Source organism: Mobula birostris, chromosome 23 (assembly GCF_030028105.1).
Source record: "Mobula birostris isolate sMobBir1 chromosome 23, sMobBir1.hap1, whole genome shotgun sequence".
NCBI lineage: Eukaryota > Metazoa > Chordata > Chondrichthyes > Myliobatiformes > Myliobatidae > Mobula > Mobula birostris.
In genome coordinates this window covers 41,106,361-41,119,011 of record NC_092392.1, presented here as the reverse complement: position 1 = coordinate 41,119,011, position 12,651 = coordinate 41,106,361, and the positions used below count along the sequence as shown (strand labels likewise).

Genomic DNA, 12,651 nt, shown 5'->3' with positions numbered 1-12,651 from the left:
TTTACTTAATCATCATCTTACTTCTAGTTATTGCACAGCAAGCCTTAAATAAAGTTTTCTGCAAATTCTGGTTAAGTAATAACTTATCACTGAAAAAAAAAGAATAATCTATTCTTTTATTTTTAAAATAACAATAATTAAAAGTGTTGATTTTGAAAGACCGATACTGCACTTGTTTTCAACTAATTCCAACTTCTTTACACAAGCAACTCCTGTAGAGTCCACAACTTCCTTTACAAACTTCAGTTCTGCCCCACAAGCAGCTAGTTTTCTCCAGTGGTCCAGGATATCACTACAATTGTGAACAGTTTCACAATCCCAGGAACACAACCCAGTCATTGCAGCATATGCCATTCTGTAGAGAGGATCCTGTAATAAACAGAGTATTCAGAACTGGGAAGAGAGGAGGGAGGAGAGTGGGTCAAGGGAGCACAGAAAATCTAGAATACTTTCAGAGGCACCATCAGTACTAATCTCCTCCTGGTACAGTGTCTCACAGGCCAAATTTCTCCATTAACATCCAAAAAGCTCAACACGACCCAGGATAGAGCAGATAATTGACTAGCATCTTGCCCACATCCTAAACCTTCACATCCTCTGAAATGCTCTCAGAAGTCAGCACAGTGGTAGAACGAAAGGAATTTAAAGGGATGCCAATCAGATGGGTTTCTGTGGCCTGGATGATGTTAATTATCATAGTCATCATTACAAAGATCAACTGTTTAGATTTATGAATTTCAGATTATTAATTTAATTTTAATTCCTCATGCGCTGTGATGGGATTTGAACTTGAGTCTCTGGATTATTGGTATGGTCATGTAAACACTGCCATCACTCTACCCTATAGAGTACGGTACTTACATTGATATTCATGGCATTTTTTGTTTAAATATTGATTACTTGTGTTAATTACCTGTTGATTGGCACACAGTATGAAACTGAAGCTTTAGACTAAAGCCATTAAAAGCAATTCCATTAGAAAATATTTCAAATGAACCAATAAATGTGTGCAGAATACTGGGAAGAAACCGTCATCTGAAAGGTTAAATTCCTGCTATTAATTCTGAAACCCCAAACATGTGAATTCCTTTAATTAAGCACATTTCAGCTGAAAAAAATAAAATACCACATATTTGCCTCACTGATACACTATTTAATATGAATTCCAAATGCTTCGCAATATTTTTGTGTGAAGTGTGGCTCTTATTTGCCTTGTGAACCAAAGAAGATCTTACAAGCAATTATCTGCAAGGTGTTTGTCATCCAATGCAAAGTCATCCTTTATTTTGTGCAGAGAAACTGATGGTTTTTGATGCAGCCAGCCATCAGTGACTGTAGGTGGGAACAGAACCCCTCAGCATTCATCCAACAAATCCCTTTTGGCTCAGCTTCTACGGACTTAAAAATGAGACCCAGCAAGCATGAAGCTATCCCACCATCACTGAAGATGTATTTGTTTGCAAGTTATAAACTATACCAAAATTCAGACTTTTTATTATTAAATATATATGTTTAAAGTATATCAACTACATTTAATATGGGAAATATTATTTGCTACAATTTTGCTCTTTGTACATGTTAGCTATTTTCCATTCCCATATGATGACTTTGAATCATTCTTCTGCAAATCTTTACAATGAGGTGGCTGTTATACATCAAAGTTAGTGAGGATTATAAATTTCTTTGGGTTATGCAAGTTTTCCATCAGAACCACCATGACTTCCATTAAAATTTTACCTCTGTGATTTTCCAATTTTTCTCTAAATTAATAACATCTTAGAACGGATTATTTGTTATCACAACTTCCCAAGAGCTGTACTTTTCGGTTGAGAATATTATTTATGGCACAGGAGATGAGAAGAATTTAATTTCAATCTATCCCAAAGTTCTATGTCCTAACTTACTTGCAATTTTGGTTTGGCATAGTTAAAAAGATTTTTCTTACATTCCTGACCTTTAATGTTTCACTTTTTCTCTTCATAGTGTATCCAAGTGACATGTAGGATCTGCTCATATGGCTCAAAGCATTCTATTGAATTATTACTGATATTTTATTAGAACTACAGAATCCTGTTCCTACCTTTGTTTTCTTTAATTTCTAACAGGGGAGAATTAAGGAGAAATGCAGTAAGATCACAATGATTAAAAAAAGAAAACTTCCATTGATAAAGCATTACCACAATCAATAAAAATATTCCTAATGTTTCACATTTTCTGTGACCTCATTTAGACCCAACTGGTGGCGTAGTTGAAAGGTCTCCAGCCAGCTCCCCTGCACGCTTTCCATCCATGCTGGGTTACAAGCTGGTGATCTCTTTGGAAACTCACCCGGCAGACGGCAATGGCAAACCACTGCTGTAACTTGCATTGTACGTGGTTCCCCACTACGTCAGAGAGGCGTGGAGGGCAATCGTCCGCTAACCGGAGAAACTCCGGATGCGACATACCTTTACCTTTAGTGCATACTTACAGTCAGACACAGCAGTCATTTAATAGAGAACAGGCCAAAGAACATCAACAGTATCTGATAAAGCTGGTACAATGAAATGGGATCTCAGGCAACCATGATTTCCTTGAGCTGGCTTGGATGTTTTGGGGTACACATAAAAAAGGTTTTGCATGAGTTTATATGTGGTTTAGAATAAGATGTTTTCTAGAAACTCTTTGAAAGCTGCCCTTAAAACTTATCTCTTTCAGCCAATCAGCCTTATCTGTCCTAAACTTTCCTTTGTGGATCAGTACCAAATTTTATCTGATAATCCTTGGTGAAACACATTGAGACTTTTTATCCCGCAAAGATTAAACCATCTGTGAAGTCCTGGAATGGCCTTCTCCTATTTCTGCAAACCATCCTCTTTTAGCGTATAATTTATTTTTAATATACCAGTGGTGCTAGAAAGTTTGTGAACCCCAAGAATTTTCTCTACTTCTGCACAAATATGACCTAAAATGTGATCAGATCTTCATGTAAGTCCTAAAACTAGATAAAGAGAACCCAATCAAATAAATAACACAAATACATTACAGTTGTTCATTTATTTATTGAGAAAAATTATCCAACATTACATGGATTTGTTGGAAAAAGTATGTGAACCTTTGCTTTCAGTAGCTGGTGTAATCCACTTGTACATCAATACCTTCAACCAAACCTTTCCTGTAAATGTTGATCAGTCCTGCACATTGACTTGGAGGAATTTTAGGCCATTCCTCCTCATAAAACTGCTTCAGCTCCGAGATGTTGGTGGGCTTCCTTGCATGAACTGCTTGCTTCAGGTCCTTCCACAACACTTCTACAGGATTAAAGTCAGGACTTTGACTCAGCCATTCCAAAACATGAATTTTCATCTTGTTAAACCATTCTCTTGTCTTTCGGATCACCATCTTGTTGCATTATCTAATTTATAATAAACTTCAGGCGACAGACTGCTACCCTGACATTCTCCGGTAAAATGTCTTGATACAATTTTGAATTCATTGTTTTCGCAACAACTGTAAGCTGTCCAGGCCCTGAGGTAGCAAAGCAGCCCCAAGCCATGATACTCCTTCCACCATGCTTCACATTTGAGATGAGGTTTTGGTGTTGCTGTGCAGTGCCCTTTTTCCTCCAAACATAGCAATATGCATTTGTGCCAATAAGTTCAACTTTTGTCTCATCTATCCACAGAACATTGTCCCAGACCATTATGGAACATCCAAGTGATCTTTTGCAAACTTGAGACCTGCAGCAATTTTTTTTTCAGAGAGCAGTGGTTTGCTTGGTGGTGTCCTTCTATGCACACCACTCTTGTTCAGTGTATTTCTTATGGTGGACACATGAACAGAGACTTTAGCAAGTTCTACAGATTTCTGCAGTTCTTTTGCTGATACCCTTGGGTTCTTTATCACCTCCTTCGCCATTCCATATTGTACTCTTGATGTGATCTTTGCAGGATGCCCACTCCTAGGGAGAATAGCAACAATACTGAATTTCCTCCATTTGTACACAATTTCTCTTACTGTGGACTGATGTACACTCAGGTCTTTAGAAATGCTTTTGTAGCCTTTCCCAGCTTCATGCATCTCTACAATTCTTCTTCCAAGGTCTTCTGAAAGTTGCTTTGATTGAGGTATGGTGCACATAGACAGATCTTTCTTGAGAAGAGCAGGCTCTGTTAGTAACCTGATTTTGTGTGTCTTTTTAATAGGGCAGGGCACCTCTACAACCCACACCTTCAGAATTATCTCATTGATTGGAGCACCTGACTCCAAATAGCTCTTCTAAAGGCATTACCCCAGAGGTGCACATACTTTTTCCAACAAATACATGTAATCTGGAGAAATTTCTGAAACGCAGGTTCGCTGCCGCTGTTACTGGGCAATCAAGAATCTTCCGAGGGAAGGCCCCAAAATCCCCGGCTTTGCCTGCTGTTGGCGACCGAGATTGAGATCGAATTGCTCAGATAGAGATGGTGCTCGGTACTCGGTGTCGGATTGCTGATCGGAGGCTCAAAGTTTTCAGACGACTCAGAGTCGGACTGTGGTCGGGCATGGCAGGGAGAGTTTTTCTTCCTTCTCCCACCTGCGTGAGATGTGGGACATTTGAGAGACTTTGAACTTTTTACTGTGCTCGTGGACTGTTCTTCATCAAGTTATGGTATTGTTGCACTGTTGTAACTATATGTTATAATTATGTGGTTTTGTTAGTTTTTTTCAGTCTTGGTCTGTCCTGTGTTTTGTGATATCACAACGGAGGAAATATTGTAACATTTCTTAATGCATGCATTACTAAATGACAATAAAAGAGGACTGCGTGTCTTCATAATCTAATATTGGATCAATTTCTCAATAAGTAAATGAACAAGTATAATGTTTTTTGTGTTATTTATTTAATTGGGTTCTCTTTATCTAGTTTTAGGACTTATGTGAAGATCTAATCACATTTTAGGTCATAGTTCTTCAGAAAAAGAGAAAATTCTACAGGGCTCACAAACTTTCTAGCACCATTGTATGTTTTTCTTGTGAATGTTGTGTATCTTATTGCAAGTAGGTGCAAACAAACATATACTTGTGCATCTGACAATTAACTCAACTTCAACTTAGGAGTTTGCGGAGATCCAGCATGACATCTATCTGGAACTTTGACAAACTTCTATGGATGTGTAGTGGTATATTGTTTGATATTGTTTGGCTGCATACAGCCTGGTATGGAAACACCAATGTCCTTGAATGGAAAATCATACATATATGAACTTTGATAATAAATTTATTTTGATACTTTGATATAAATTTCACAAAATAATGTTCTTAAATATTGCTGTTGTGATACAAAATTGATTTTCTGCTATGAAGCAAGCATCTGAGATAAAAGTCACATGCTATTTAGATGTTAGGTAGATTTAAAAGATCTGATTAGGACTCCAAAAAAGCTGGTGATGACACATCAGCACGATGGGTAAAATAAAGAATGTGCCTGTATGATTTCCATCTGTATCTAACACTGAACCAACACGTTAATGAATATGCACTCCTTTATAAAATCTGATAAGAGTCTGATAAGATTTTAAGTTACCTAGCAAGAAATATACAATGTTCAACTACAAAGTGATTTTGTAACACAGGCACCAGAATGTTAGTGGTTTCAGAATCATAATCAGAATCAGCTTTATTAACACTGATATAGGTTGTGAAATTTGTTGTTTCCCACCAACAGTACAGTGCAATACATAAAAAAGCTACAAGTTCCAATAAGAATATATATAAAAATATAAAAAGTAGTGCAAATAGAGAGCAAAATAATGAGGTAGTTTTCACAGGTTCATGGGAATGCTAACACTTCCTGGTATGCTGCTTTTCAAAAGGAAGACAAGAATGATAAAAGGGTATAATTTGTCAGTTTTCAGTGCTGATAGCGTGAATGAAGCCAGATGAGGTGAAGCTTTCTCAAATTGTGATTAAATTTGTTATGGCTGAAGTGTTTATGGAAATTTCCAATACAATAACATGTTCTCCATCCCATGAATACTTCTTGGTAAGCAAGATATGGAGGAATTTACTAGGCGTTAATCAAATTAACCTCAAAACCTGTTAAAATTATTATAGGTTTCATGTGTCATACTTTAAGCCTACTAATACACAATTAATGTATAACAAAGCCACCTCGGGTATAGGTACTATCTAAATTATACACATATCACACACAGGTCAAAAAAACAGTTCTGCTCCATTCACCTCATACTGTCATTGAACATACCCTGCTCAAAACATAGTAAATGTGTTCATCAGAACAGAATCAATCAAAATGACAAGCTTACTGCCCAGTCAAAAAAAAGTACCACATTTGCTTTTCCTGAACAAATATTTCCCTCATTTCCAATTTTACCTGTGGCTTAATCATCTCATGGAAAACGTATTCTAAAAATTATAAACACCTATTTAACAAGGTTTTGAAGTTAGTCCTAATCCTTGAACAAAAATTATCATGATTATGTGATTTAAATTTGACATTTAATTATTTTAGACCAATTGTCAACAAGAAATTGAGTTCACCAATCAATGACTATCTTGGTAATCTATTTACCTTTTAATATTGTGGCTTTGATCCCACACTAGGAGCTAAACTAATAACCTGAAGTGACAAATTCGGTGGTTGGCATCCATCTGTCTCGAAGATCAATGGGTGATAGAGCATAGAACATAGAAATCTACAGCACATTACAGGCCCTTTGGCCCACAATGTTGTGCCGACCATGTAACCTACTCTAGAAACTGCCTAGAATTACCCTACCGCATAGCCCTCTATTTTTCTAAGCTCCATGTACAGCTCTCTTAAAAGACCCTATCGTATCCTCCTCCACCACTGTCGCCGGCAGTGCATTCCACGCAACCACCACTCTCTGTGTGAAAAACTCACCCCTGACATCCCCTCGGTATCTACTTCCAAACATCTTAAAAGTGTGCTCCCTTGTGTTAGCCATTTCAGCGCTGGGAAACAGCCTCTGACTATCCACACAATATGCCCCTCATCATCTTATACACCTCTATCAGATCACCCCTCATCCTCTGTCGCTCCAAGGAGGAAAGGCCAAGTTCACTCAATCTATTCTCTTAAGCCATGCTCTCCAATCCAGGCAACACCCTGTAAATCTCCTCTGCACTCTTTCTACAGTATCCACATCCTTCCTGTTGTGAGGTGACCAGAACTGAGCACAGTACTCCAAGTGGGGTCTGACCAAGGTCTTATATAGCTGCAACATTACCTCATGGCTCTTGAACTCAACAGTTGATGACTGCCAACACCCTGCATGTCTTCTTAACAACACTGTCAACTTGCGCAGCAGCTTTAGAGTGTCCTACAGACACGGACCCCAAGATCACTCTAATCCTCCACACTGCCAAGAGTCTTACAATTAATACTATATTCTGTCTTCAAATTTGACCTACCAAAATGAACCACTTCACACTTATCATCATTGCAAGCCTGGGTGGAAGGTATGGAGATCCTGAGATGCCCGGTTGTCAAGATCCCCCTCTCGCCCTCACCAGTGTAGTCCAAAGGAAAGCTTATGAAGCAATATGGTTGACACGAGCTGCCGGAAGAGCGCTCAATGGCGTCCAGCCGCATTAAGGGCTCCACTCAGGATATGCTATCTAGGTTTATCTCATAGCCTCCATCTCTCCTGATGCTGCCCACAAGGCAGTGGGGCTATTTACCCATAGCTGATGATCTGGTTCATGAGCACCAGGGCGTGTCCACACACCGTTGGGCCTATGTGCTACATGAGCAGGGGCCAGACAAATTAATGCTACACAAATAGAGTGCTCTTTTACTATAAACACAGTTCGCTGATTAAGCCTTCAACTAAAACCCTCACTAACTGTTCCAGTGATTCGGACTGACTCTCTTAAATCTGTTCATCGTGAAAGATGGTTCGAATGTATGGACAACCTCACTCCCACTGCGACCAATATTCAAAAGAAGCTAAAGTTGTTATTTGTCTCATTGTGTTTTGTATAAATAAAGTATCCGTCATATTATTTCCATCCAATAACATTCAAAGTAATGGACTGTACTAAAAAGCAAGTTACTAAAACCAAGATAAGTTAAAAGATGCCAGATGTTTTCCATGTCCTGTGTTGCAAACTTTGCAGATAATACTGTTTTTGCAATAATATTCATGTTGCGAGGATTGGAGCTCAAAGGTACAGTTTGTCCAGAGATCTGGCTAACAGAGGCAAAAACAAAACAAAGAATTTGAAGGCTGAGGTAGAAAGCACATGATCTGGAATGAAAAGCATTGTCCAGCCTCAAGTCCCAAAGGAAGAATGCAAGACATGCAAATAGTACAGAAGATAATCATAAGGACAATAACAGAATCAGAGACTGCACAGAAATACATCGATAAACAAATATAGTGTGCAAATGGGAATAATTCCCAAGAAGTTGTTCCAATTTCTAATTTGAGGGGAGACTTGATATACACAAAAATGAGGGGTATAGACAAGGTAAATGGAAGTAGATTATTTCCAGAGGTTGGGTGAGACTACAACTAGAGGTCATGGGTTAAGAGTGAAAGGTGAAATGTTTAAGGGCAGGATGAGGGACAACTTCTTCACTCAGAGGGTGGTGAGTGTGCAGAATAATGCCAGTTCGATTTCAACATTTAAGAGAAATTTGGAGAGGTACATGGACGGGAGGAGAATGGAGAGCTAAGGTCCGGATGAAGATCGATGGCACTAAGCAGATTAATCATTCAACTTGGGCTAGATGCTGTAGTGATCAATGACCTTGACTCTATGATTTCAGTTATTGTGATACTGCAATATTATGCATCCATTTCATCCTTTTACCAATGAAAATATTTCAACATTCCAAAATCAACTGCAAATCCAAAAATTTACCAGGTGATGATGACAATTGAAAAGCATTTGCTATAAAGGAAATCAATCAATAGCATAAATTGGTATACATTCTATAAAGCAGACAATTAACAAAAGAAAGCCTAGACCTGAAGAATCCATTTAACACACAGGCTAATAATCCAAACCGGTCATCAGACTACAACAATCACTTGGGGCATCCAAATGCAGAGACACAAACCTATGCTTCACAGAAAATATAATGTTGTCCATCTGAGGGAGATAATTCAACTCGCAACCAAAATAACAGACAAGATTTAAACTTCACTGAAAGGATATCTATAAGATTTTCTCTGTTAAAATCTTAAAATTATATTTTGTTGTGCAACCTCAAAAGTTAATTCACAAAAACAATTTCGGCATCCCAAACCATAGCATTCAAATGGTTAGAAAATGAGAAGATTGCAAACCAGTCTGCATCTCCCAGTGCTTCATATCTTTAAACTAAGAAGCAAGCCTACCTGCTCATTTACTCGTGAATGGGAAGGCCCATGATGGATTAGAATTTTTACAATGTCCATGTCTCCCTTCCAAGCAGCCAAGTGGAGTGGAAAGCAGCCCTTGTTATCTGCAACATTGGTGGAGGCCTCGTACTGAAGCAGCTTCAGAACGACATCCCTGCAAGAAACGAGTCAAAATATAGACAACATCAATGACCTAAAATGTGACAGAAGAAAATATGAAAGAGCTCCTGAATCTGAACAGATACAGTCTAGGATTATCACTTCTGAAGAAATCATTGTCACTTTTGTTTTTTTCTTGCAATTTTTACCCAGAATTGATTCACACTGAGTACTGTGGATGCGACCTAATATGGTAACAATGAATCAGGCAACATCACATCAATGACACATATTGGGTGGCAAAAAGTAACAGATCTATACAAATAAAAGTGAAGCAAAATGCTGCAGATCCTGGAAATACTCAACAGGTCAGGCACTACATGCAGAGAAGAAAACCAAGTTAACATTTTGGATGGGGGACTTTTCAAAGTACTGACAAAACACTATTAAGCTGAAACTTAAACTACTTCTTTCTTTAAAATATCACCTTATTTGCCACCACAGGGCTGTGTACTGAGCCCATTGCTCTACTCTCTGTTCATACGACTGCACAGCCAAACACCTGAGAAATCATATTTCCAAGTCCGCCGATGACATGGCAGCGGTGGGGCTCATCACCAACAACAATGAGACAACCTACAGAGAGGAGGAGGAAGAGCTCAAGGTCTGGTGCCAAACAAATAACCTCTTCCTCAATGTCAGCAAGACAAAGAAGATGGTTATCAACTTCAGGAGGACTCGCACCACCACGACTCCCTCTACATCAGCGGCACAGCAGTGGGAACTGCAGGCAGTTTCAAACTCCTGGGAGTGCAGATCACACACAAACTCTCATGGTCCCAGAACACATCCTACACAGTCAGGAAAGCTCATCGATGTCTCTACTTTCAGAGGAGGTGGAAGAGACCTGGACCTTACACATTCATACATTATTTTGCAGATGCACAGTGGAGAGCATCCTAACATGCTGCATCACAGCTTGGAAAAGAAATTGCACTGCAGTGAACAGGAAGGCTCTTCAACAAGAGTCAAAACTGCCCAACATATCACTGGTGCCAGCCTACCCTTTATCAAGAACATATGTACAGAAAAGTGCAAGTAAGATCATGAAAGATCCCACTCACCCTGCTCATGGGCAGTTTGTCTCGCTCAGGGAGAAGTTTACATAGCATCCACACCAAGACCACTAGACTCAAAAAGAGGTACTTTCTCCAGGCAGTAAGGCTCACCTCTACTTTAATTTTCTTATCAGTGACACCTTATGAACAGACACTACTGTGCCAAGTGTCACTTTATGGACATGCAATCAATCTATGTATATAAGCTCATAAGCTATGCTGTGTATTTATATTTATCATTTTTAAAAAAAATATTGTGTTCTTTATCTGTTTTTTGTGCTGCATTGGATCTGCAGCAACAATTATTTTGTACTGGAAATGACATTAATGAAGCCAGAATACTGCATCTTGACTCGTCCAAAATTTCATGATTCCATCTTTAATAATACAATATCAGTGAACCAGACTGCATTGATGGCTGGCCAATGGGTCCATGGAGAAGTGTGCACATTATGCGTGTTGGACAGCTATGCCTGTACCATGCAATGCAGCTCAGATCACAGTGGAGATCTGAGGCAGGCTCACCACTCTCTTATTCTATCTGTGGACTTGCCTTTAAATGTAGAGGGGGTTCCCTAATAATGTGAGTAGAATGGCCAGAAACAGATTTATCTGGCCTTAGAACTAAACTGTATGTCAGGCATTTCAGTACATATTACAAAGCCATTCAAAAGAACAGAGGATTATTACAAACAGAAACAGGAATAGACCAGTTATCTCTTAGTGTTTGCACCACCAATTAAACCATGGCTAATCTTTAAAGAGATCTTTTCAGAGAAACAAGATAATGCCAATAAGTGGCTACATTTTGTATGCAGCTTCAAAGGACTCACCAAATATTACTATTTAGGACTACGACAGCTGAGATCCACAGTCATTGCCATGGGTACTGCAATAAGCAACATTGTTTTCAGACACTTAAACAGTCTATCGATCCTCAAAATTGGCAGACCCCAGAAGGTAGACTAAGGTCACAAGTGCAGTTCCGCTTTAAAAAAAAACTGAAGCGCGGAAGGTGGGCTGCAGGTATAATTGAAACACAGAGGCCTTAGACACCTACTCCCAACTATCCTGCTGGCGAATGTACAGTCTCTGGAACATAAAACTGAAGATCTCAGAGCAAGATTACAGTACCAGTGGGACATAATGGACTGCTGTTGTACTTTGCTTCACAGAAACATGGCTCACCCCTGTCATGGATGCAGCACTGCAGCCTGATAGCTTCACCATTCACCGCAAAGACAGGATATCTGAGACTTTTAAAGGTAGAGGAGGTGGAGTATTCTTTATGATAACTCATTGTAGTACACTGATGTGGCAGTTCTGTCTAAATCCTGCTCACCTGACCTGGAACATATAGCGGTCAAGTGTCATCTGTTTTATCCACCATTATCCTGGTTTATTCCACCTCAGGTCAAAGTCAGGCAGGCACTGGAGGAGCTCAGCACTGTGTTCAGTAGTCACGAGACCTTCCCTATCGTTGTGGGGGATTTCAACCAGCCAATCTGAATAAGTCTCTGAACAACTACTACGGGTCGATGAATTAATATTCAATGTTTTGAGCCGAGACCCTGGCTGCCCTTTATTCCTTTCCATAGATGCTGTCTGACCTCCTGAGTTCTTCCAGCATTTTGTATGTGTTATACTCAGTAACAGATGTCCACACCCTCCTGGGACAAGAATTCCAAGAAGTATTCGTTTTCTTGTCTAGTTAGAAAATGCCTGTCAACCTTAAAAATGTAAATTAAGGTGAGTGGCCTGTTTGATATTATATCAATTACTACGAATTCTTTAATGAGCTTATACCAACTGATTGTTCCTAGGAGAATTTATTATATTTTACTTTTTTTTAATTACCTATTGTTTTTCAACTGTTTCTAAATACCTCTTGAAATAGGGATCAGTTTTATTTGTCACACACTGAAAACATACAGTGAAATACGCTGCTTACATCAAATCAAATCAACAAGGGTTGTGCTGGGCAGCCCGCAAGTGTAACCATGTTTCAGCACTAACATAGCATGCCCACAACTCACTAACCCTAACCGTATGTCTTTGGGATGTGATAGGAAACC

General features: G+C 39.0%; 1 protein-coding gene across 11 annotated transcripts in view; it reads right to left on the bottom strand.

Annotated features, from left to right (window-relative positions):
• anks1b (ankyrin repeat and sterile alpha motif domain containing 1B) overlaps nt 1-12,651 on the bottom strand; it is an 860,133-nt gene that overhangs the window by 572,091 nt on the left and 275,391 nt on the right. For all 11 annotated transcript variants that reach the window (XM_072241217.1, XM_072241218.1, XM_072241222.1 and 8 more), the window contains one exon: nt 9,357-9,513. In XM_072241217.1, coding sequence (XP_072097318.1) covers nt 9,357-9,513 — 157 coding nt within the window. The remainder of the gene's footprint in view (nt 1-9,356; nt 9,514-12,651) is intronic.